General features: G+C 42.5%; 1 protein-coding gene across 5 annotated transcripts in view; it reads left to right on the top strand.

Moving 5' to 3' along the window:
- Positions 1–24,217, top strand: part of mbd4 (methyl-CpG binding domain protein 4) — a 32,747-nt gene extending 8,530 nt beyond the window's left edge. For 3 of the 5 annotated variants that reach the window (XM_078543869.1, XM_078543867.1, XM_078543868.1), the window contains 7 exons: positions 5,366–5,656; positions 8,116–8,939; positions 10,269–10,346; positions 10,439–10,573; positions 12,063–12,212; positions 19,553–19,656; positions 22,713–24,217. In XM_078543869.1, the coding sequence (XP_078399995.1) occupies positions 5,394–5,656; positions 8,116–8,939; positions 10,269–10,346; positions 10,439–10,573; positions 12,063–12,212; positions 19,553–19,656; positions 22,713–22,790 (1,632 nt within the window). In that variant the 5' untranslated portion in view covers positions 5,366–5,393 and the 3' untranslated portion in view covers positions 22,791–24,217. The remainder of the gene's footprint in view (positions 1–5,365; positions 5,657–8,115; positions 8,940–10,268; positions 10,347–10,438; positions 10,574–12,062; positions 12,213–19,552; positions 19,657–22,712) is intronic. The other 2 variants (XR_013576861.1, XM_078543870.1) reach the window with 2 other exon arrangements.
- The last annotated feature ends 251 nt before the right edge of the window (positions 24,218–24,468 follow it).

Here is a 24,468-nt window from a genome sequence, read left to right as displayed (position 1 = left end):
GTACAGTACATCTACAGATTCCCCTTTATCCACAGCACATTACTCCTTCAAAGAACTCCAATAAATTGGTTAAACATGATTAGTTCTTTCACAAAACCATGCTGAATCTTCCCTATTACCTTGACTTTTTCTAAGTGCCCAGCTATAACCTCCTTAATGATCGATTCTAGCACCTTCCCCATGACAGACATCAGGCTAACTAGCCTATAGTTTCCTGTTTTCTTCCTCCCTCCCTTCTTGAATATGAACATACGAATAAGGAGCAGGAGTTGGCTATTCAGCCCCTCGAGCCTGCGCCGCCATTTAGTAAGATCATGGCTGATCTGATAGTAACCTGAAATCTGCATCCCACCTACCCCATATAACCTATCACCCCCTTTCTTACCAAGAATCTATCCACCACTGAGTCATAGAGGTCTACAGCACAGAAAAAGGCCCTTTGGCCCATCGAGTCTGCGCCAGTCAAACAAGAACCTAACTATTCTAATCCCATTTTCCAGCACTAGGCCCATAGCCTTGTATGCCATGGCATCGCAAGTGCACATCCAAACACTTCTTAAATGTTATGAGAGTTTCTGCCTCTACCACCCTTTCAGGCAGTGAGTTCCAGATTCCCACCACCCCCTGGGTGGAAAAGTTCTTCCCCACATCCCCTCTAAACCTCCTGCCCCTTACCTTAAATCTATGCCCCCTGGTTATTGATCCCTCCACCAAGGGGAAAAGTTCCTTCCTGTCTACCCTATCTATGCCCCTCATAATTTTATAAACCTCAATCATGTCCCCCCTCAATCTCCTCTGCTCCAGGGAAAATAACCCCAGTCTAACTCCAATCTCTCCTCATAATTAAAACTCTCCAGCCCAGGCAACATTCTGGTCAATCTCCTCTGCACTCTCTCTAGTGCAATCACATCCTTCCTATAATGCGGATTCCGGAACTGCATGCAATACTCTAGCTGTGGCCTAACCAGTATTTTATACAGTTCCAGCATAACCTCCCTGATCTTATATTCTATGCCTCGACTAATAAAGGCAAGTAACCCATATGCCGCCTTAACCACCTTATCTACCTGTCCGCTACCTTAAGGGACTGGTGGACAAGCACACCAAGGTCCCTCTGATCCTCGTACTTCCCAGGTTCCTACCATTCATTGTTGTTCCCGTGCCTTAAAAATATTCAAAGACTCTGCTTCCACTACTGAAACATAACCTTTTGTATTCAATTCCCCTCATAATAAATAATAACATTCTATTAACTTTCCTAATTACCTGCTGTACCTGCATACTATCCTTTTAAGATTCAAGCATTAGTACACCCAATCCCTCTGCACCTCAAGAGCTCTGCAATCTCTCACCATTTAGATAATATGCTTCTATTTTATTCTTCCTGCCAAAATGTCCAATTTCACATTTTCCCACATTATACTCCATTTGCCAGATCTTTGCCCACTCACTTTATCTATATCTTTTTCTAGCCTCCATATGCCCTCTTCACAACTTATTTTCCTACCTATCTTTGTGTCATCAGCAAATTTGGCAACCATCCCATCCATCCCTTCGTCCAAATCACTTATATAAATTATAAATAGTTGAGGTCCCAGCGCTGATCCCTGTGGCACACCACTTGTTACATCTTGCCAACCAGAAAATGAACCATTAATGCCTACTCTCTGCTTCCTGTTAGCCAGCCAATCTTCCATTCATGCCAATATGTTACCCCCATACCATGAGCTTTTATTTTCCGCAATATCCTTGGTTAAACATTGGTTAATTGGTTAAACATGATTTCCCTTATACGAAACCATGTTGACTCTGCCTGGTGACAATGAGCTTATCCAAGTGCCCTGCTATAACTTCTTCAATAATAGCTGCTAACATGTTCCCTACGACAGATGTTAAGCTAACTGGCCTGTTGTTTCCCGTTTTCTGTCTCCCTCCCTTTTTGAATAATGGAGTTACATTTGCTATCTTCCAGTCTAATGGGACCTTTCAGGTTCTTGGGAGTTTTGGAAATTTAAAACCAATGCATCAACTATCTCACTAGATACTTCTTATAAGACCCTAGGATAAAGTCCATCAGGACCCGGGCTCTTGTCAGCCTGCAGCTCCAACAACTTACTCAGTACCACTTCTCTGGTGACTCTAATTTTCCTGACTTCCTCCCCCACTTCCATTTCCTGGTTTATAGCTGCTTCTGGGATATTACTTGTATCCTCGATAGTGAAAACTGATGCAAAGTACCTGTTCAATTCATCTGCTATCCCCTTGTATTCCACTAATAATTCTCCAGACTCACTTTCTATAGGATCAACGCTCATTTTGTTAACTCGTTTCTTTTTAAAATATTTATAAAAACTCAAATTATCTGTTTTTATATTTCTGGCTAGCTTTCTCTCTAACTCTAATTTTTCCCTCCTTATTAGTCTTTTAGACACTCTTTGCTGTTCTTCATATTCTGTCCAGTCTTCTGACCTGCCACCTGTCTTTGCACAATTATTTGCTTTTTCTTTAGTTTGATACCATCTTTAATCTTTCTTGTTAACTATGGATGGTGTGTCAGTCCCTTGGACTTTTTCTTACACATTGGAATGTATCTATTCCGTGCATTCTGAAGTATCCCCTTCAATATTAGCTATAGCATCTCTATTGACCTATCCCTTAATCTCATTTAGCAATTCACTTTAGCCAGCTCAGCTTTCATGCCCTCATAATTGCCCTTATTTAAGTTGTAAAACATAGTCTCGGACCCACTCCTTTCTCCCTCAAACTGAATGTAAAATTCAATCATATTATGGTCACTGCTGCCTGGGAACGCCTTCACTATGAGATCATTAATTACTCCCATCTCATTGCACAATACCAGGTCTGGTATAGCCTGCTCTTTGATTGGCTCCAGAACATGCTGTTCTAAGAGACCATCCCAAAAACATTCAATTTACTCCTCATCTAGGCTATCCTTGCCCATCAGACTTTTCCAGTCTATATGTAAATTAAAATCTCCCATGATTATCGCCGTGCCTTTCTGACAAGCTCCAATTATTTCTCCCTTTATGCTCCACACTGCCATGCGGTTACGGTTAGGGGGCTTGTATACAACTCCCACAAGTGACTTCTTGCCTTTACCATTTCTCACCTCTACCAAATAGAAGGGTTATATTTGCTACTTTCCAGTCTGATGGAATCTTTCCAGAATCTAGAGAATTTTGGAAAATTAACATCAACGCATCTAATACCTCATTAGCCACCTCTTTTAAGACACTTGGATGAAGTCCATCAGGACCCAGAGACTTGTCAGCCCGCAGCTCCATCAGTTTGCTCAGTACCACTTCCCTAGTAATTGTGATTTCACCAAGTTCCTCTCTCCCTTCCACCTCCTGATTTATAGCTATTCCTGGAGAATTGCTGAAAAAAGAGATATGTTTTCATCTTGCACTCATCAGGACACCTGCAAGAATACCAATATGAGGGGGAAACAACAATTTATACTGTATGTGAAGAGAGTGCTGATTGGTGGACAAAAGAATCAACAGCAGCACAAGGAAAAAGCTTTTTACGCAGTGAGTGGTTAGGATCTGGAAATTATTGCCTGAGAGTGTGGTAGTGCCACATCCATTCAGGGCTATCAAAAGAGGAATTGTATAAGTAGTTGAGGAGAGAAAATTTGCACGGCTTTACAGAAAGGGTGGGAGAGTGGGACTAGCGGACTTGCTCTAGCAGAGAACTGTCATGGACATGACAGGCCGAATGGCCTCCTCCTGTGCTGCAACCATTCTGTGATTCTACAATTTAGTAGATATGTAAGTCCCTTGTCAAGCGAGAGGCACTTCCAGAATAGAGGCACCTATTAGAAATTGGTCTGAGCTTTCAAACTCACTTTATACATGACCTGTAGGAGCTCGTAATGAATGTTATTGCCATTTACATCCAATCTGGATCCATCTTTTGTTCCTTTAGTGTCATAATACCACCCCTTCATTTCACCAGTGTGCCTTTTGTAATTTTTTTTATTAATTAAAGAGATGTGAGCGTCACTGTCAAGATCAGCATTTAATGCCCATCCCTAACTGTCCTTGAGAAGGTGGTAGTGAGCTGCCTTCTTGAACTGCTGCAGTCGTGTGGTCTAGGAACACTTGCACTGCTGTTAGGGAGTAAAAACAGACAAGTCTGGAAATAGGCAGCAGATCAGCAGCATCTGTCGAGAGAGAAACCAAGTTAAAGTTTTGGGTCAATGACCTTTCATTGGAACTGGAAAAATGTCAAGAAACAAAAGTTTAAAAGCAATTAAAGAGGCAGAGAAATGAATTGGGGGCTAGGAAAGAATAAAGGGGAAGGTTGGTGATAGGATGAATAGCAAGAGTGTGCTGGATTACTCTCCACTTGCCTGGATGAGTGCAGCTCCAACACTTGAAGCTTGACACCATTCAGGGCAAAGCAACTCGCTTGATTGGCACCTCCATCCACCACCTTAAGCTTTCACTCTGACCACCACATTGGCTGCAGTGTGTACCATCTACAAGATGCAATCCAGCAACTTACCAAGATTCCTTTGACAGAACCTTCCAAATCTGCAACCTTCAACACCTAGAGGCATATGGGAACACCACCACCTGCAAGTTCCCCTCCAAGCTACACATCATCCTGACTTGGAACTTTATCACTGTTCCGTCACTGTCACTGGGTCAAAATCCTGGAACTCCCTCCCTGACAGCAGTGTAGGTGTACCTACACCACACGACTGCAGCACCACCGCCTTCTCAAGGACAGTTAGGGATGGGCATCAAATGCTGATCTTGACAGTGACGCTCACATCCCATGAATTAATTTTTTTAAATTACAGAAGGTACACTGGTGAAATGAAGAAGGGGTGGTATTAAGACACTAAAGGAACAAGAGATGGATCCAGAGTAAGATGTAAATGGCAATAACATTCATTACGAGCTCCTACAGGTCATGTATAAAGTGAGTTTGAAAAGTCAGATCATTTTCTAATAGGTGCCTCTATTCTGGAAGTGCCTCTCGCTTGACACTAAATAGCACATAGAGAGGTCACAAGGGTTTCATGAGCCATGCCAATTGTTTTCTGAAGCTGAAGTTAAAATATACGTTTGCAGTAATTTGCTGACCACCCAGCTCCTGGAAAGTTCGGCCAGGGAGTATTTGGGGCGGTGTTGAGGTAGCTTTGCACTACAACTGTAGCAGACCGAGGAGTGCATAATACAGACCCCATAACCCCATTATGAGTTAGTTGCATTAATTCACAATCATTGGCATCCCTCATCATGATAAATATAAAATCCAGTAGAAAGAATACATTTGTATTAATGGAGAAAACAAAATATGCATGAAATTAATTGTGCTGTATTTTCAGTAAGAAGAACCAAAAAGAAGTGCGCCTGATGGAAGTGCCTTCTTGCGGTGAGATTAGCAAAGATGAACATTGTTTCCAAAAGGAATCACAAAAAAAAACTGTCTTAAACCTGGAATTGGCAGATGCTGAAAACACAAGGTCTTTGTTGTCTGAAGCTGGGCCTATCATGCATGCTTTGGATCCTGAAATATCCAGAGGAAGATACCCTGAATTTCCAGAAGGATGGAAGAGAATAGTGAAAGAAAGAAAAACTGGGAAGTCAGCTGGAAAATTTGACATTTACATTATAAGGTGGGAGATATTCTTGTTATTAAATCACAGGTGACGTCTTTGTTTGTTACACAGGATGGTGAAGAAATGCAGCATTTTTGAAGCTAAATTAGGGCCCCCTGAAATGCCTGGGCTCACTAATCTCAATAATTTAATACCAGAGAGCCCCCCAGACCTGAGACTTGCATTAATGTGGTTGTACCTCACTAATGTATCTGTGCACTGTGACTCCTAATGGAAAAGAAAGTTCTCTCATAAAGTGGGATACTGGTAGGGACATTAGAACATTAAAAATAACTTTTCCAAGATCTCTACAGTTGAAGAAGATTAATTCAGCACAAATGATTCCCCCATAGTCTCCTATCTGGGCCTCCACTAGTTGATCAGTGGGTAAATGCACTGCCTGAAGTGGAACTAAGCTATGTAATTCAAGAAAGATTGGATTCAGTATGTCACGATTGCTGCATTTGCTCATTTCAGGGTGGCAGGTTGGGATCAGAATGCTTAAGCTAGGAAAGCAGAAAGATCAGCTGCAGTTCTATTCCTGATCACTGGCCCAGTGATACCTACTGAAAAATACTACTACATTGTTGTATAAGACATTGGTGAGGCCAACTTTGGAGTATTGTGTGCAGTTCTGGTCGCCTAACTACAGGAAGGATATCAGTAAGATTGAGAGAGTGCAGAGAAGATTTACTAGGATGTTGCCGGGTCTTAAGGAGTTGAGTTACAGGGAAAGATTAAACAGGTTAGGACTTTATTCCTTGGAGCGTAGAAGAATGAGGGGAGATTTGATAGAAGTTTACAAAATTATGAGGGGTATAGACAAAGTAAATGCGAGTCGGCCCTTTCCACTTAGATTAGGAGAGATAAACACGAGAGGACATGGCTTTAGGGGGAAAGGGGAAAGGTTTAGGGGGAACATTAGGGGGATCTTCTTCACTCAGAGAGTGGTGAGAGTGTGGAACGAGCTACCATCTGACGTGGTAAATGCGGGCTCACTCCTAAGTTATAAGAATAAATTGGATAGATACATGGGATGGGAGAGGTCTGGAGGGTTATGGACTGGGTGCAGGTCAATGGGACTAGCGGAATAATATTTCGGCACAGACTAGAAGGGCCGAATGGCCTGTTTTCTGTGCTGTAGTGTTCTATGGTTCTACGTGGATACTAGATAAGGAGAAGCGGTTTGATTGCGAGGGCTCTGAATAATTCACCTACAGGCAATTACTGTCCAGGTTTCCACATGTGAATGAACTCGAACAAGGGGCTGGACAACTTATTCACTTAACATACCTTAGGCAAAGGAAGAGAAAAACATAGGGCATGGGGAAAGAGACTGACCTTCCACCTGGTACAAGGTAGCTTCAGTTTGGTTCCACTGTATGTTTTTGCATACAAGACTGTATCCCAAAGTTCCAGCAGAAAGCTGGAAAAATCCATGACCTTTGTATGAAACATAGAGCAAACTCCCAGAGCTTCTATCCATGAAATTTCTCCTTTTTATGTCAGCTGTGACCATTAGTTCATTTACTCATGTTCTTTCTCATCTCAACTGGCCCATTTCCATCCAGTGTTTTTTCTGCCCCCTCAGCTTGGCAATATTTAAATGGCAGCTCACTCTTCCAACTTCATTCTTAGTACTTGCTGTTCATTTTAAACTTCCTCTTCCTGAAGTAAGGCATTGGGAAGAAGAATTTCCGTTAAAACATTCCCAGTGCTGGAGAGCCATAACAAAGGCTGATGGACTACATGGTTTGAGGCTGGGATCAGCATCTTGGGAGAAGTTGCTATGCTGAGAAAGAAATCGGTCTAGAGGGACAACTTGGAGAGGATATGATCTGCCTGTAGGGGTACCGTAGTGTGGTGGTTATGTTACTGGACTAGTAATCCGGAGGCCTGGACCAGTAGTCTTAGAGTTTGAACATAAAATTCAGATTTCTTTTAAGAAGGTCAGGAAATAAAGAACTAATAAAAGTAACAATGAAGCTACTATTACATCATAAAACCATTACTACAATTCAGGTTTTATTTTGGATTCACTTGCGGATCCCACTGCCCACAGCATCACCAAAAAAAATCCCAATGAAAGCTGGCATTGAGCAGATATAATCAATTCAGCAACCCATCACATTTCAAATGCAACATTGGTAGGCAGTGTTATCAGTTTACATAAAATATTTCATTATAAACATGGACATAGGGATTTATAATGGCAATATAATCGAAAGTAAGGACAAAATATATTAAAATTAATGCCAAATTCCATCCCCACACTCTGATCTAATGAGCCTCAACACTCTAGCTCTCCTTCATATGAGTTTTGATCTTGACATCCCTGTGTCCAATGCTATGGGAAATCAACTAGTTTTCATTATTTTGTTGCAGAGGAATTAAAGAAGCAAATGTTTACTCTTTGTATTCCTGTGAAAGAAACACAGCTGATTTGTCTTTATGTACGTTTAAATCCTTTTATTTAGTCCTCAGGGGAAGCAATTTCGATCTTTGAAGGAGCTTGAAAATTACTTTCAGAGAAGTGCTGGAGAAGAAAGCCTGAAGGCCGAAGACCTTATTGTCTTCTGGCGAGGCTGTACTCAGGGAGGGATTACCTCTGCTAAACGGCCAGCACTCCTGCAGACCAACACCTTACCAACACAAGGCACTGACAAATTGACCGTTAACCTTCCACAAACAGTGTCACGTGTGCCTCAAAATGCTGAGAGAGAAGAGGGACCTGAAATCGAGGGAAACTGTAGTAAGAGCAAAAAACAGAGGCAGGCACAGGTTAAAAATGCCTCAAAACAGAAACCTAAAAAAGGCTCAAAGCTGCAAAACCCAAGCAGACTGAGAATGTGTTCTAGAAGAAAATTGTCTGCAAGAGTGGGACAGAAAGAGCTGCCATCAACTGAAGCGAGGGAGTTGGGTGAAGGGACTCCAGCTGATGAAAGAAGAACGAGCCCCAAAGCTGAGAGGAACGCCAGCAGCAGAAAGTCCAAAGAGCATGCAGCAAACAGCAAAAAGCAGCTTCCAAAGGAGCAGGAATTTGGAAGCAAGGACACACTGGAACTGCAAGTGGGAGAAACTGGTGAGCCTGTCTCTGAGGTACCAAAGCTTAACAGACAGATGGCGCAGGCAAGCGAGGAGGCCGATGCTGATGCCATCACATTCCCAGGAACATCTGATATAAATCTAGGCATTCACCCTCCACAAACACATTGCTCCAAATCAGAGATTACTCGCGAAAACTCAGACAGAGACACGAGGGATTCTGATGGGGAAAGGTTTACATTGCTGAAAACCCAAGGTACTGCATTTAAAAGATAATTCAATATTAGCTATCTTAGCTGTGAAATGTGTCTTTTCAATTCTGCTGTTCTTTTTACTAAAGCAGATGCAAGTTTTATTTTCTTAAATTCCCTGCTCTCTGAAGGTACTGACTCATGGGTTAGCCCTACACAGGTCAGTAACTGAAACTGAAACTTCTAGTCTAAATGGCCTAGTGCAATACTCAGCTGTGCTTTTTCCCACTAGACTATTATAATTCTTTCCTTTTTTATTTCTACATTTAAGTTTGCCCGCTCATGTACCATTCCCCTGCCAAGCATCAAAACCAGTCATCCGCTGCAGGGTTCCTGGCAGTGCCTTGTAAAAAACACCAGGAGGTGACACAGGATTTGACCTGGGTGATTGATTTTTCAAAGAACCATCCAGCCTTTGGTGAAGCCGCTGTGCTGCACACAGCTTACCAAATGAGGCTCTTTGACTTGACACAATGCGCCAGTGTACTTTGCTGCTATGACTGCTTGCTGTTTTGATATTGATGTGAAGAGAAGTCAAAACTAGGAAGTAAATTCAGACAAGAACAGGAGGAGGCTGTCAGCCCCTCGTGCCTGTTACAAAAGAACATGACAGCAGGAATAAGCTGCTCAGCCCCTCGAGCTTGTTACAGTAGAACAGGAGTAGGTCATTCAGCCCTTCAAGATTGTTTGCCATTTAGTTAGATTATGGCTGTTTTGTGCCTCCACCTTATTCCCATACATTTGCTGCAGATACCTTGATATCCTTACTTAATAAAAATCAAGTGAGCTTAGCCTTGTAAGTTTCAGTTGAAGGTAGGTTGCTATAAAATAAGGCATATTGTTGGTCATTTCCTGGCAATATACATGGGAACAAAAAATGTGCAGAGATCTAGGAGAACTGGCCACTGAACACAGCAGTGCCATTGCTTCAGTATTCTCCTCACAAGGAACATTTGTATTGTGGTAGCACCATTGAGCAGAAGGCACTGACTTTGTGCATACAATCTCTCCCTCAAATCAGCTGTGAGGGAGCACAGGCATTTTCCTGCAGTAAATAGAGCAAGAACATACCCAAACCCTTAAATACACCCCAGCAGCTGGTGAAGAGAGTACTTCCTGGAAGCTTGGGGCACAAGACCTGAAGGAAAAGGAGGTAACAACTCAAAAACGCAATCTTATCATCAAACCCACTCTTACTGTAATCTTAAAATTGAATTGTTACTGCAGAGGGAGTTTTTAACAGCCATTTGACAATGCCAACCCCACCCCTACTAATAACAAATACCAGAGATCTCATTATGCCTCATAGCCAACTGGATTCCTTTTATAAACAGAGAATCATCCTTCTCCAAGAGTGAAGCTGGACAAGAGGAAGACCAGTCCATACTTTTCCAGGAAATATTCCAAAGGAGGTACGGAACATGAAACTTTATCCAGGTGTGAGTTTATTAGGTGCTGTGAAATGGTGCTAACCAGTGGCATGACCTTCAGTATATTTTTGCAGCATCCAGTCCACCGCGGCGTAAAGCCTTTGCCAAATGGATTCCTCCTCGATCCCCATTTAAACTGGTCCAAGAGACACTCTTTCATGATCCCTGGAAGCTTCTGATTGCAACCATACTTCTTAATAAAACCTCTGGTGAGTAAGCCTGTATTAATTGAGTGACATGAGCAAGCTAGGTGTTAGCAATGAGAAATTCAGATCTGGGTTAGTCAGCTGCAGCTATACTATTGGAGGCAGTTCAATAGAAAATTAATTATCGACATTAATTAAAAACCCTCCCATGTTTCTGAGCTTTAATGCTGGTGTTGAGGTGTTGTAGAACGGCTTGAACCCACACAGCCACTCCGCACCCACACAGGGTCGTCTGTTTTGAGCAGGTTACGAGAGGGAGGCGCCAAGTGGTACCTGGTCATTTCCCCAATGGGAGACCAGGAAGCTGGGTCACACTGGATCACTTGTGCACATCCTGGGGATCACTTGTGCACATCCTGGGTATCACTTGCCAAGTGGCAAAGCCCTAGAAGAAGGCTTTCCAACCAGCCATTCCCTCACCTAAAGCTGTGGACCATAATGTAAAGAGAAAGGGGGATATCACCTTCACAAATACTGCAGTGATTCAAGTTGATAGCCCACCACAATCATCAAAGGACAACTAACGATGGCCAATGTATGCAGCCTAAAAAATAAAAGGCTACAAAATAAAATTTAATATGTATATTAAATATAAATCTAATGATCTTGTTGAAATTATTGCCAACACTAACAATATCTATCTTATTATCCAAAAATGAGGAGGCAATAAGTGAGCACACTGTCCTTTCACTTCTGGCAACTGGATTGCAGTCCAGTTCAGACTGGTGCTGCACTGCTCACTAACATAGATATTGAGTTAAACAAAAACAGAAAATGCTGGAAAAACTCAGCAGGTCTAGCAGCATCTGTGGAGAGAGAAACAGAGTTAACATTTCGAGTCCGTATGACCCTTCTTCAGAGCTCTGGTCATACGGACTCAAAATGTTAACTCTGTATCTCTGTTTTTGCTTTTGGCCAGTGCTGTTAATTAACACTCATTCTGGACATGTGTTTTGTTCCTTTGCTACAACCATTACCATTCCCTTTGCCCTCTTTCCCATGATATCTTTGTCATCTAATCTCTCCCACTCTCTGCTCTATCCCAGTCCTTCCCTTTTGTTCTTCCTTCCTTTTCAACAGCATAAAAACCATCACATTTCTATCTTCCTTCAGTTCAGAAGAAGAGTCTTTATTCAACTCTGTTTCTCTCTCCAAAGGTGCTGACAGACCTACTGAGTATTTTCAGCACTTTTTGTTTTATTTGAGTTAACCCATTTTCTAATGTGATTCAAGTGCACAGCAGAAAACGGTCCAATGTTTGACACACAATTTATGGGACACAGATGAAATGTAAGGAATTTCTGAGGCAGAAAGGAGGGAGATGCAGTCTGTCTTTAACCTGTTCTTTGTCTTCTCTGGGAGTGTTTGATACTGATACTAGATGCTAATATAGTATTGTTCTGCCCAGCTTTGCTATCTAGCATCTCAGTCATCATAAATATTTAGGTGTTAATTTGTAATGATTCTGGTAATAGTCTTTTCCTTGTCTCAGGTAAAAAGGCCATTCCTGTGCTATGGGATTTCCTGGAGAGATACCCTTCTGCTGAAGTGGCCCGGGTAGCTGATTGGAAGGAAATAGCAGAACTTCTGAAACCACTTGGCCTGTATGAGCTGAGAGCCAAATCTATCACTAAGTTTTCTGGTATTATTCTTCAGTTGCTATTCCTTTGACCGACTCTGATGTGTTCTGTTTTACTGGTTCTGTCTGTTTATAAAGCTATCCCTATGCAGTAATCTGGGAATATAGAAATTTACTGAACAGAAGGAGGCTTTTATGTCTTTCCATGTTAATCCTTCCAAAGTACATCACTTCACACTTCTCATTAAACTTCACTTGCCATGCTTCTACCCATTTCAGCATCCTCTTTGGCTTTCCAAAGTCTACGATTATCCTCATCATGTACTTCTCTGTTAATTTTCTCATCATCTACAAACTTTATAATGTTATTCCCTTCATCCAAATCAAGGCTGTTTATAAAAATTGAAGAGCCATGTACCCAAAACTGACCCTTAGAGACCCCCACTACTTTCCACCTTTCAGTCTGAAAAACGTCCATCCCCCAACACCTCCCATTGTTTCCTGTCACTGAGCCAATTTTGTATCCATACCACCACTTTCCCCTTAATTCCATGGGCTTCCATCTTCTTAACAGACCTCCTGTGTGACGCTTTGTCGAATGCCTTCTGAAAGTCCATGTATACAACATCTACCACACTGCCTTTGATCAACCTTCCCTTATTTCATGAAAGAATTCTATCAAGTTAGTCAACACTTGGTAACCAGATATATTAAGAATCCTTTCCTGGCCTTGCATGAGTTATGTCTCTTAATGCAACCACATCATAATCCTATGTGTCACTTCATGCCTGCAGATCATCAACTTTACACATTGATGTGCCTATAATTTCACACCTCTTTGGTCACTTTTCCTATTTTCCTAAATTTGGTCCCTGCAAATTTTAGGGTATTTCTAATTCTCTGCTATTTATATCTCTCCTTATGATCTGATTTCAGCTCCTCTGCTATGTCCTGCTGTATGTTGGTGCAGTATCACATAGTGCCGTGGAATGGAGAATTCCTGCTCTGAACTTCATCAGGCAGAAGTCTCGGTGCCTCACTGTTCAGACAGGGGGAAATCAGATCTGGAACGGGGGGTGGTTACCTCCCAGAGTGAGTATCATTGAAGGCTTAGGAGAAAACCTTCTACATACCCTCTAGGCAACAAGTCACACACAATCCAAAAAGAACATGCAAACATCAGAAAGACATTGCAGGTATAGCCCTTAACCGATGGGGGCATATGATTGGTAAAACACTGCATCGTGTACCGAAACTGAAAGTTTCAGGCCACACAAATACAATACTTGTAATACTATCTAAATACTGTTTTATGAAACATGTTTAAGGTGCTAGGTATTTGGTTCTTGCCTGTCCAAAACCTATTTTTCCTGGTTATTTCCATTATAGCATATAGTTTTTCCTCTGCCTCCGACTGTGGATCTGCTCATCACAGAAGTGCTATATTAATTTATTTTTCCTCCTGAAAACCTTTCTTTTTTCTGAGCTATTTAAATGAATTTAATATTTTACCCCCAGTTCCCACTATTGCACCCATTGTCCTTGCTGAAGCTGTTATTTTTTTCGGGGAGGTTTTTCCTGCCATTGACTCTCCTGAAGCTAACAGCTCGAACCAGTGTCATTGGCCCCTCTCTGTGGCAAGATGGTAGGCTCAACAACCCTGGCCTGTGGCCAAAGTCTGCTTAAGAGCACCTTATAAATCTTCTTCTCTGCTAGCAGAAATATCTGACCCAATCTAACCAAACAACAGGTAGCTCAGGTATTAAGCTTTGTGAAGCGCTGAATAAATGAAATGCTTTTAGTTAAGATTTTTTTTCCTCCCAAAGCTCAGCCCTCACAGTTCCTATTTTCAAAATATCCTTTGGTTTTCACATGATGCAGTGTGGTGGGTTCTGAGAATGAAAGCTACTCAAGGTGTCTTGATTCTCACATTCAGGAACTGGAAATTCCCCAGTATCCAAGACCCAGATGAAGTTTCTGGGTCTGAAGCAGAACTTGAGTCCTCAGCTCAGGGAAAGGATTGGAGCTGCTTAGGGGAAGTTTGCTGAAATTTTTAACTAATAGCTACACCAAAAGCCAATTTAATTTCATCAGTCGAGCTCGTAATGTGGCTCATTTATGCTTGCTAGAAGCGACACATTCGTACACAGGGACCCATTCTCTGAAAACAAAAGGAATATGTCCAAGCCTTGCACTTGTAGTGAATTACCCAGGAGTGTATAGTTTCTTGTTGCTTTCTGCATGGCAACACCTCAGCCAATCAAAGAAGACTTGCCAACCAATCTGCCTTTTCTCATATAGTATAAATTGTTGTAAAAACAAAAAACTACTGCGGATGCTGGAAATCCAAAACAAAAACAGAATTACCTGGAAAAACTCAGCAGGTCTGGCAGCATCGGCGGAGAAGAAAAGAGTTGACGTTTCAAGTCCTCATGACCCTTCAACAGAACTGAGTAATATTAGGAGAGGGGTGAAATATAAGTTGGTTTAAGGTGGGGGGAGAGAAGTTGGGGGGGGTGGCGTGGCTGTAGGGACAAGCAAGCAGTGATAGGAGCAGATAATCAAAATATGTCACAGACAAAGGAACAAAGAGGTGTTGAAGGTGGTGATATTATCTAAGAGAATGTGTTAATTAAGAATGGATGGCAGGACACTCAAGGTACAGCTCTAGTGGGGGTGGGGTGGAAAGACTGACAGGGCATTACAGGTATAGATTTAAAAATAATGGAAGTAGGTGGGAAAAGAAAAATCTATATAAATTATTGGAAAAAAAAGGGAGGGGGAAGAAACGGAAAGGGGGTGGAGATGGAGGAGAGAGTTCAAGATCTAAAGTGGATTTCAACTGAAATTCCATCCCTCTTGTTTCGAACCCACCCAGGATTACAGGTATCTCCGGGACATAAAACGTTTCTCGGACTGCTGTTCCCGTCGCATTCTGAGATCCACACTCAGTGCCATGCGCCGCCATATGAACACACTCGACCTCTCCCTCCAGCAGCATCGCCGCACCCTTTCTCAAAGCTACGCGTGCCCCCAGTTTCATTTTATTCTTTGTCTCATCTGACGCCTCAACAAGAAACTTTTTCTCTTTCTCTCAAGTGCTAAAGAACGCAAGCTCCAACAACTCATCGACATCAACACCCATCTAGGACCCTCCACCCCTGCCTGTCCCTCCATCCCCACCCCATCTTCCAATCCCAGCCCTGGCCGTGTATTCACTATACCCCCTGACCTTCCCCTCTCCGATGCTGAACGTTCAGTGCTCAGCAAAGGACTTAGTTTCATACCCTTACGCCCTCATCTCAATGAATTTCGGGCTCGGCACGAAGCTGAACTCTTCTTCCGCCGCCTTCGTCTCCGTGCTCACTTCTTTGGGCAGGAGGCCTCTCCCCGTTCTACGGATGCTTTTACCCACCTCCAATATTCTCCCTCCACCTGGACCCCTCCCTCTGGATTCTTACCTTCTCTTGATCTTTTCATTGAGAAATGTCGGCGTGACATTAGCCGTCTCAATTTCTCTGCTCCTCTCACCCATTCTAATCTGTCTCTCTCTGAACTTACTGCACTCCGTTCTCTCAGGTCCAACCCCAACATTGTCATCAAACCCGCTGACAAGGGTGGTGCTGTTGCTGTCTGGCTGTACCTCGCGGAGGCTGAGCGTCAACTCGCAGACACTTCCTCCTACCTCTCCCTGGACCATAACCCCACCACTGAACATCAAGCCATTGTTTCCAGGACTGTCACTGACCTCATCTCCTCTGGAGATGTTCCTCCCACAGCTTCCAACCTGATAGTCGCCCAACCTCGGACGGCCAGCTTCTACCTCCTACCCAAAATCCACAAACAGAACTGTCCCGGCAGACCGATCGTGTCAGCCTGTTCCTGCCCCACGGAACTCATTTCTCGTTATCTTGACTCCCTTCTCTCTCCCCTTGTCCAGTCCCTTCCCACCTACATCCGTGATTCCTCTGACACCTTATGTCACATCAACAATTTCCAGTTCCCTGGCCCCAACCGCTTCCTCTTCACCATGGATGTCCAATCCCTCTACACCTCCATCCCCCCCCAGGATGGTCTGAGGGCCCTTAGCTTCTTCCTTGAACAGAGGCCCCAACAATCCCCATCCACCACTACTCTCCTCCATCTGGCTGAACTTGTTCTCACACTGAACAATTTCTCCTTTAACTCCTCTCACTTCCTCCAAATAAAAGGTGTGGCTATGGGTACCCACATGGGCCCCAGCTATGCCTGTCTCTTTATGGGGTATGTGGAACATTCCTTGTTCCAGTCCTACTCCGGCCCCCTCCCACAACTCTTTCTCCGGTACATCGATGATTACTTCGGTGCTGCTTCATGCTCTCGTCGGGACCTGGAAAAATTTATTAATTTTGCTCCCAATCTCCACCCCTCCATCATTTTCACATGGTCCATCTCTGACACTTCCCTTCCCTTCCTTGACCTCTCTGACTCAATTTCTGGTGATAGACTGTCCACCAATATCCATTACAAGCCTACCGACTCCCACAGCTACCTCGACTACAGCTCCTCACACCCCGCTTCCTGTAAGGACTCCATCCCATTCTCTCAGTTCCTTCGCCTCCGTCGCATCTGTTCTGATGATGCTACCTTCAAAAACAGTTCCTCTGACATGTCTTCCTTCTTCCTTAACCGAGGTTTTCCACCCACGGTCGTTGACAGGGCCCTCAACCGTGTCCGGCCCATCTCCCGCGCATCCTCCCTCACGCCTTCTCCTCCCTCCCAGAAACATGATAGGGTCCCCCTTGTCCTCACTTATCACCCCACCAGCCTCCACATTCAAAGGATCACCCTCCGCCAACTCCAGCATGATGCCACCACCAAACACATTTTCCCTTCACCCCCCCGGCGGCATTCCGTAGGGATCGTTCCCTCCGGGACACCCTGGTGCAGTCCTCCATCACCCCCTACTCCTCAACCCCCACCTATGGCACCTCCCCATGCCCACACAGAAGCTGCAACACCTGCCCCTTCACTTCCTCTCTCCTCACCGTCCAAGGGCCCAAACACTCCTTTCAAGTGAAGCAGCATTTCACTTGCATTTCCCCTAACTTAGTCTACTGCATTCGTTGCTCCCAATGCAGTCTCCTCTACATTGGAGAGACTAAATGTGAACTGGGCGACCGCTTTGCAGAACACCTGTGGTCTGTCCGCAAGAAAGACCCAAACCTCCCTGTCGCTTGCCATTTTAACACTCCACCCTGTTCTCTTGCCCACATGTCTGTCCTTGGCTTGCTGCATTGTTCCAGTGAAGCCCAACGCAAACTGGAGGAACAGCACCTCATCTTCCGACTAGGCACTTTACAGCCTTCCGGACTGAATATTGAATTCAACAACTTTAGATCTTGAACTCCCTCCTCCATCCCCACCCCACTTTCCGTTTCTTCCCCCTCCCTTTTGTTTTTTCCAATAATTTATATAGATTTTTCTTTTCCCACCTACTTCCATTATTTTTAAATCTATACCTGTAATGCCCTGTCAGTCTTTCCACCCCACCCCCACTAGAGCTGTATCTTGAGTGTCCTGCCATCCATTCTTAATTAGCATATTCTCTTAGATAATACCACCTTCAACACCTCTTTGTTCCTTTGTCTGTGACATCTTTTGATTATCTGCTCCTATCACTGCTTGCTTGTCCCTACAACCACACCAACTTCTCTCTCTCTCCCACCCCCCCACCTTAAACCAGCTTATATTTCACCCCTCTCCTAATATTACTCAGTTCTGCTGAAGGGTCATGAGGACTCGAAACCTCAGCTCTTTACTTCTCCGCGATGCTGTCAGACCTGCTGAGTTTTTCCAGGTAATTCTGTTTTTGTGTAAATTGTTGTGATCGTTTGAAATTTGGTATTCTTGCACTTGTCCTGATGAGTGCAAGATGAAAGGCTTCAGCAATATGTCTTTCTTTTCAGCAATATTTTTAGCATTAATTGTCTTCTGATGGATTGATGGTTGGGTTTTATTTTATCGAATTCAGGGCATCAGAATTATGCAACACAGAGGGAGACCATTTGACCTGTGATAGCTGATGGCTCTTTGAAGAGCAATCTAGTTAATCCCATTCCCTTGCATTTTCCCTATAGCACTATTGTTTTTCATTTTCAAGTAAATATTCATTTCCTTTTCAGAAGTTTCTATTGAATCTGCCTGCTCCTTTCAGGCAGTGAATTCCAGATAATGACAATTCATTGAGTAAAAAAAATTCTCTTCATCTCTCCTTTAGCTTTCTGATAATCATCTTAAATCCATGTCCTTTGGTTACCAACATTTCTGCCAGTGGGAACAAATTCTGTCAACTCTATCAAAATCCTTCAGAATTTTGACCGCCTTATTAAGTCACCTCTTAACCTTCTCTGTTGTATGAAGAACAATCCAACTTCTCTACTATCTCCACATAACTGAATCCCTTATCCCTGGTACCAATTTAGTAAATCTTTGCAACTTCTCCAGGGGCTTGACATTCTTCCTAAAGTGTTGTGCCCTGAATTGGACACAAAACTGTAGCTGTCCCCTGACCAGTGATATATAGAGGTTTAGTATAACTTCCTTGTTTTTGTACTATTGCCTCTGTTTGTAAGGGCAAGCCTCTGTGTGTTTTGCTTTTAACAGAATTCTCATGTGAAGCTGTTACACATTTTGATTGCTTGTTGGAGGAGTCCATTGGTAATCAGATTTCCTGCTGTGTCTTGGGAGAAATGCAGGTCAGGGGATTGGGTTAGCTTGATTGGCTTGGTTTCCTTTCAGTTGATTTCTTTTATTTATATTGTAGTATCTTAGCCTTCTGTGTAAAATTTCTACTCCTTCCTTACCTTGCATCACACAAATGTGTGGAGTCAAACTAGTCCTGACTGAAAGCTGGTGCAGCTCTAATCACTGTGGCAGGGATATCTTGGAGTCAAGGCAGCCCTGGAGATGGAAGTTCAGAATTTATCTTGTGTGACAGATTAGATAACCCAGTTCTTGAGCCAGGTAGATCCACAGTACTTCAGAGTACTATTCCAGAATGACCAGTCTGTGTCACTTAGTGCTGGGATTCCTCCCACTCAGCTCCACATAACATTTTGGTTTAAAAATAATAAAAGTAATGGGAAAAGGCTGGGTAACGTGGTAGAGTGGAACGATTTGGGAAGGGGTGGGGTGAGATTGTAAGTTCACAAGACCTTTCTACAAGTGTAGATTTGTCAATAGCTTTGGTTTGGTGACTGTCGAACATGCTGATTGAAACAAAATTTCTGCAAGGATGTGTGGCCGAGATTACAGAAAGTATATGACGATCAGGTAGGAATCTGTTCCCCCTCCCCTCTTTCCATTAACTACAGAGAAGTTCTGGGAAGTATTTACATTGGTTTTTGTAATTCATGTAACAGATGAGTTCCTTACCAAACAGTGGAGGTACCCGATTGAGCTGCATGGAATCGGGAAGTACGGGAATGATTCCTACAGGATTTTTTGTGTCAAAGAATGGAAGGAGGTAAGAGATAAAAGAACATTTTATCTGTTAACATGGCTTCTAGATTCAGCATATCCAGGGCTATAGTGAATAGAGTGTTTATCTTCATACAATTTACAGCAAAGAACAGGCTACTCGATGGAACAGGTTCATGCCTGTGTTTATGCTCAATACAAGCCTCCTTCCACCCTAGATCTCACCCTATCAGCATATCCTTTTTATTGCATTCTGAACACACCACACACAAGGTTCTCTGCACCATTCATGCCTGACCTATGTAGCCATTATGACCATTGCAGAATCAATCTTTAATATGTGACTTTATATAATTTATATTAACAGAAGCTTACCAAGGCCATTCTACCTAGTACACCTACACTGACAGTAAATGTAACGGTTTTAAAGTTTGGATTGACTTCTGCAACTAGAAGACAGGTTGGGACTCCAGAGAGGAAGAGGCCAAAACATAATCAGCCCCAGAGCAGTGAACTAGGGTGGTCACCCAGTGACCATAATCCAGCGACACAATTCATCAGTGCCCCTCAACTCTTCACCCTCTCCCGCCCACCCCCAACCCCAATTGTATGATACAGGTCAGGAAGGCTTGGTCCTCTGCTCCCTGCTGAGATAGTTAGAGTCTCAGCTCGGGGTGTAGGAGAGCTACAGTTGATTGGTGCTGTGGAGTAGAGCAAGGGAAAACTCAATCAGCGTCTGCTCCATGTCTGTATTTGGTGGCCGCCTTTCTTGAAAGTGTGCATCAGGCTTGTGAGTCATACTCTCCCTCCCAACACAGTTAAACAACTCTCCAAACTCTCAGAAGAAAAGGTCACTGCAGGAGGTAGATATCAGGATGCGTAGAGGTCAGAAAGGTGAGTCTCTCTCATGGTATTGAAGCACACTGCTTGAAGCACTTTTACTTTGTGTTTGAATCCTATGAGAAGGAATGATGACTATCCAAATTCTATAGTTCCATTTGAAAAGTCCCTTGACGGTTTTGTGGGTAAATGCAGTACATAACACTGTACTGAACCGATGGGGCAGATGGTTTCCAGTTTAATACCCTGTTCGTGCTGAGTCCGCAGATCTTAGCCAGGCTGTAAGAGAATGCATTACGTACAATTAATTTCAACATTCTAGGGTCGGCAAAAGTCAACTGGACTTCTTGCTTTTATCATCATCCAGCAACTGTAAAATGTCCATTTTTGTTGTCATGAGGTGCGTACAGAGTTGCTGTTAGAAGTTACTCCCTGTGGTTGAACAGCCTGCTAACACATATTGTCTAGGTTTACATGTAGAGTGGTAAAAGTCCACCAGTGCCCATGGAACCACACTCCAACAAAAGCCCCTACTCTCAGCAGAAAGCTGGGAAAAAGCTACTCTGCTCCATGAGAGTAAGCCAGGTTTTAGGCAACTTCAGCCATTCTCTACATGATGTATACATGCTGCACAAAAGGCTGTGTTAAGATCTGAACTAACCAGCTATATAAGTGGTTTTTTAATTCATTATGATGTTTTGTTCTATTTACTGAACTATATGAAGTACAGTGAACTCATTACAGAATATCTATATTGGCATTGAAAATGGTGCTGAAGTGTATGATGGACATTGGTGGGAGGTTGAATTGGTTCTGTTTCGTCAATACATGAAGTGATACAGAATAAAGGATGGAAATTTGCTTGCAAGTTTTACAATATGGTGCAGGAACAAATGGATCTGGACATGTAGATACAAAATACCTTAAAACTGGATAGACCTTTAAAAAGCCATTTTTAAAAAATGACAAATAGGATTTTGGGGTTTATAGCAAGAAATTAAATATAAGTAAGTACCAAGAGGTTATGATGGACTCAGGACAAGACAATGCTTCTACCACATCTAGAATACCATGTTCACCTTTGGGCTTCTCACTATAGGAGGAATACAGTAACCCTGAAGACAATGGTATTTACCAGAACAACTCTATAAATGAGGACTCTATGAAGCTCAATTATCCACATTTTTCCTTCAGACAGAGAAAGTTGAAAGGGAGATTTGTTAGGTGTTCAAAATGGTAAAAGGAAAGACAGGGTAAACATAGGTTGTTTACAACCAGTAGTTGATAAGTCAAAGAGACAGGCATAATTTCAAGGGATATGCTATATACACAAGAGGTAAAATAAAACAATCTTTGATGCAAATAATTACAGCAATGTATAATGTATTGAGTATTTTGCATAGGGCCACGTCTTGTTAGTGTCATGTTTACACTTTCTGTGGCACAAGTTTATGTCATGCTATTTATTATTATTTCCATTTTTGTCAGTTCTTTGCTTGAAGTTTGATTGTGATTAACTGTGATTCTCCCCTCCCCATTCAGCCAGCCCCTAGGCTTGGTTTAATTCTGGTTCTGGTATTTTGTGACAGCCACTATTTACACTTAGCTGGTGCTTGTGTTTATTTTGCTCTTAAAAATATCAAAGTTTGAGAGGATTCATCACTCTCTAGTTATCATACCTTGTATAAAACAACAGCAAATCACAACTGAAAATGTACAAATGAGAAAGGAACTCAGTATCTCCTGCTGTTTCCTTGGTCTTGAGGTAACTTATTGTGTTTCTTGAGATAGTAAGATGAGCCAAGCAGCTGCCAATCAAGAGAAAACTCCCATCAGCAATATTAATTAATTTGAATTGGCCTCAATATTTATTTAGACTTCTTCCCTGCAGACAGTAGCTGAGCAGTGGTCTTAAAGGAATAAGCTCAATGAACCCCTAAACATTGCATCTGTGCTCCTGATTCCAAAGCAGCCAGTAACAGTGCCATGGGAGATCAGTGAAGGCACCGTTTAGTATCCTAATTGAGATTCTTGGAATGCCATTCCCTAACTGACCATTAGGAGCTCTCCTCCTGGCAACATGCCTGATTTCACCCTTGTGCCTCTACTCAGTGACACGTCAGTGAAAACTCAGTGTGATGAATTGCAGGCATAATAAAGCTACTTTCCTACCATATCCCAGACACACACAAATGGGGAATTCTTAAGGATTGCAAGTACATTCTCTTCTCATCTGTATTCTTCTTCATTTTTATTTCCCAGGTACAGCCTCAAGATCACAAACTTAACAAGTACTGGGCGTGGCTTTGGGAGAATCAGGAGACATTGGGCTTGTCCTGACCATACACTAATTTGGTGATTCAGTGCTTTCACTGGTAGTGTTTAGGCTGAAATTCTGTGCTTGCTGATAACTCCAAAGTGAGTATGATCATTGATGCAAGGTGGATTTGAAACAGAACCATATCTCTGTATGAATTCTGTTTATTCAAGTTGCTAATAAATAGTGACAGTAATTAGCTCCTTGCACTGGTGGATAAAGATATTGCAAGGAGTAGTACAAATCCATGACAAACCAAGTGGCAATCCTTTTAACTGTGCTGACAATCCAGACTTTAAAACCGTTGCTTTTACTGTAAGTGTAGGCGTACCAGGTAGAATGGCTTTGGTAAGCTTCTGTTACTATAAATTATACAGGATTGTATAATTACAGGCAGATCTGATCTTAAGTCAGAACTATATTAAATACAGGTTTGGGTGATGGCGCTCTGAGCCATTTTTTTTCTCAATTGATTCTGCTTTCCATGATGATGTCCCTGAAATATGACATTGAAACTGAGGTAATCATGTGCAAAATAACTTCTTAAATTGTGCAACACATATGCCTCATTATACAGGGTGATGTATCTCACACAGATACAATTCGTCCCCCATATTTGAGAGAAACTAACCTGAACAACTTTTACACGTTACGAGCAATTGTACATGGCAACATTAACTCAGCATTCTTTGAACAAATTGTAGCTTGATGTACATTTTTATGTTCCCCACATCAGCTGAGTGAGCAAATGTTTCAATGGTTACCTTCTTAACTCATTTCAATCAATTTTACAGCTTTACAGTTACCTGAACAATAACTAATGTAATTGCTTGTTACATGAGGCTGTTGAGTTAGTTGTCACATTTGTGGTATGCCAAAGAGGAAAACTGCTGAGAAAAAATAAAAGACCACAGGCAAAGGGCCTTTCTTACAGTTTGGCGTGTTGCTCAGTTTATCAGTCTTGGCAACACTAACGAGTAAGCCACTCTTTTCTCCCAGCCATGTTTCAAGATTACATTTTCTCCCCTTTTCCTGTGGCAAAGCTAAGAAATTACTGGGACGTGCTGCACTGTCCTGCTTCGTGGCATAGTGCAAAAGGGTCGAACATACTGGCAGGCTCTTCTACCTGAACATTTTTTACTGTCATTTTCTTACTCTTTATGGAATTCCTCTCACAGGGCAGCATTATTTTTTCACTGTAATTTTTATGACTTCAGAAAAATTTGGAACATTGGCCTGTGAGAATCTGGGCAAATGCTGGACTCCCATTCTCATCACAGTCTGCAAAGCAGGAGATTTTATCTCACCCTAAGGAGGTGAACGACATGAATTAGGTTTTGGAAACTTGTGTAATTATGTTGTGTTGATGTTGGATTTATCATTATGTGGAATAGAAATCTGTGTTTTTTTATTTTAATATTATTTCAAGTGTCAAATAAAAGTTAAATATACAAAATAGATGGAGTTGTTTCAGTAATTGTTAATGTTCTAGTTTCATTGGGAAGATAAAAGAAGGGGTGCATTATAATCTGATTCTCTTTTCTCCCCTATTGATCCTGAGTAGACCACATGCTAGCTGTGGTCTCCGCCATTTTCATTCCAAGACAGGCTACTGAGAGAAATGCCAAAGCAGCCTGCAGGTTAGTTTTCTGCCTGACTTTTCCTCTCTTCCTCTGGGCAATTGTCTGACTTCTGCTCGAC

Source organism: Cetorhinus maximus, chromosome 6 (assembly GCF_964194155.1).
Source record: "Cetorhinus maximus chromosome 6, sCetMax3.hap1.1, whole genome shotgun sequence".
Taxonomy (NCBI): domain Eukaryota; kingdom Metazoa; phylum Chordata; class Chondrichthyes; order Lamniformes; family Cetorhinidae; genus Cetorhinus; species Cetorhinus maximus.
This window is presented reverse-complemented; position numbering and strand designations above follow the sequence as displayed.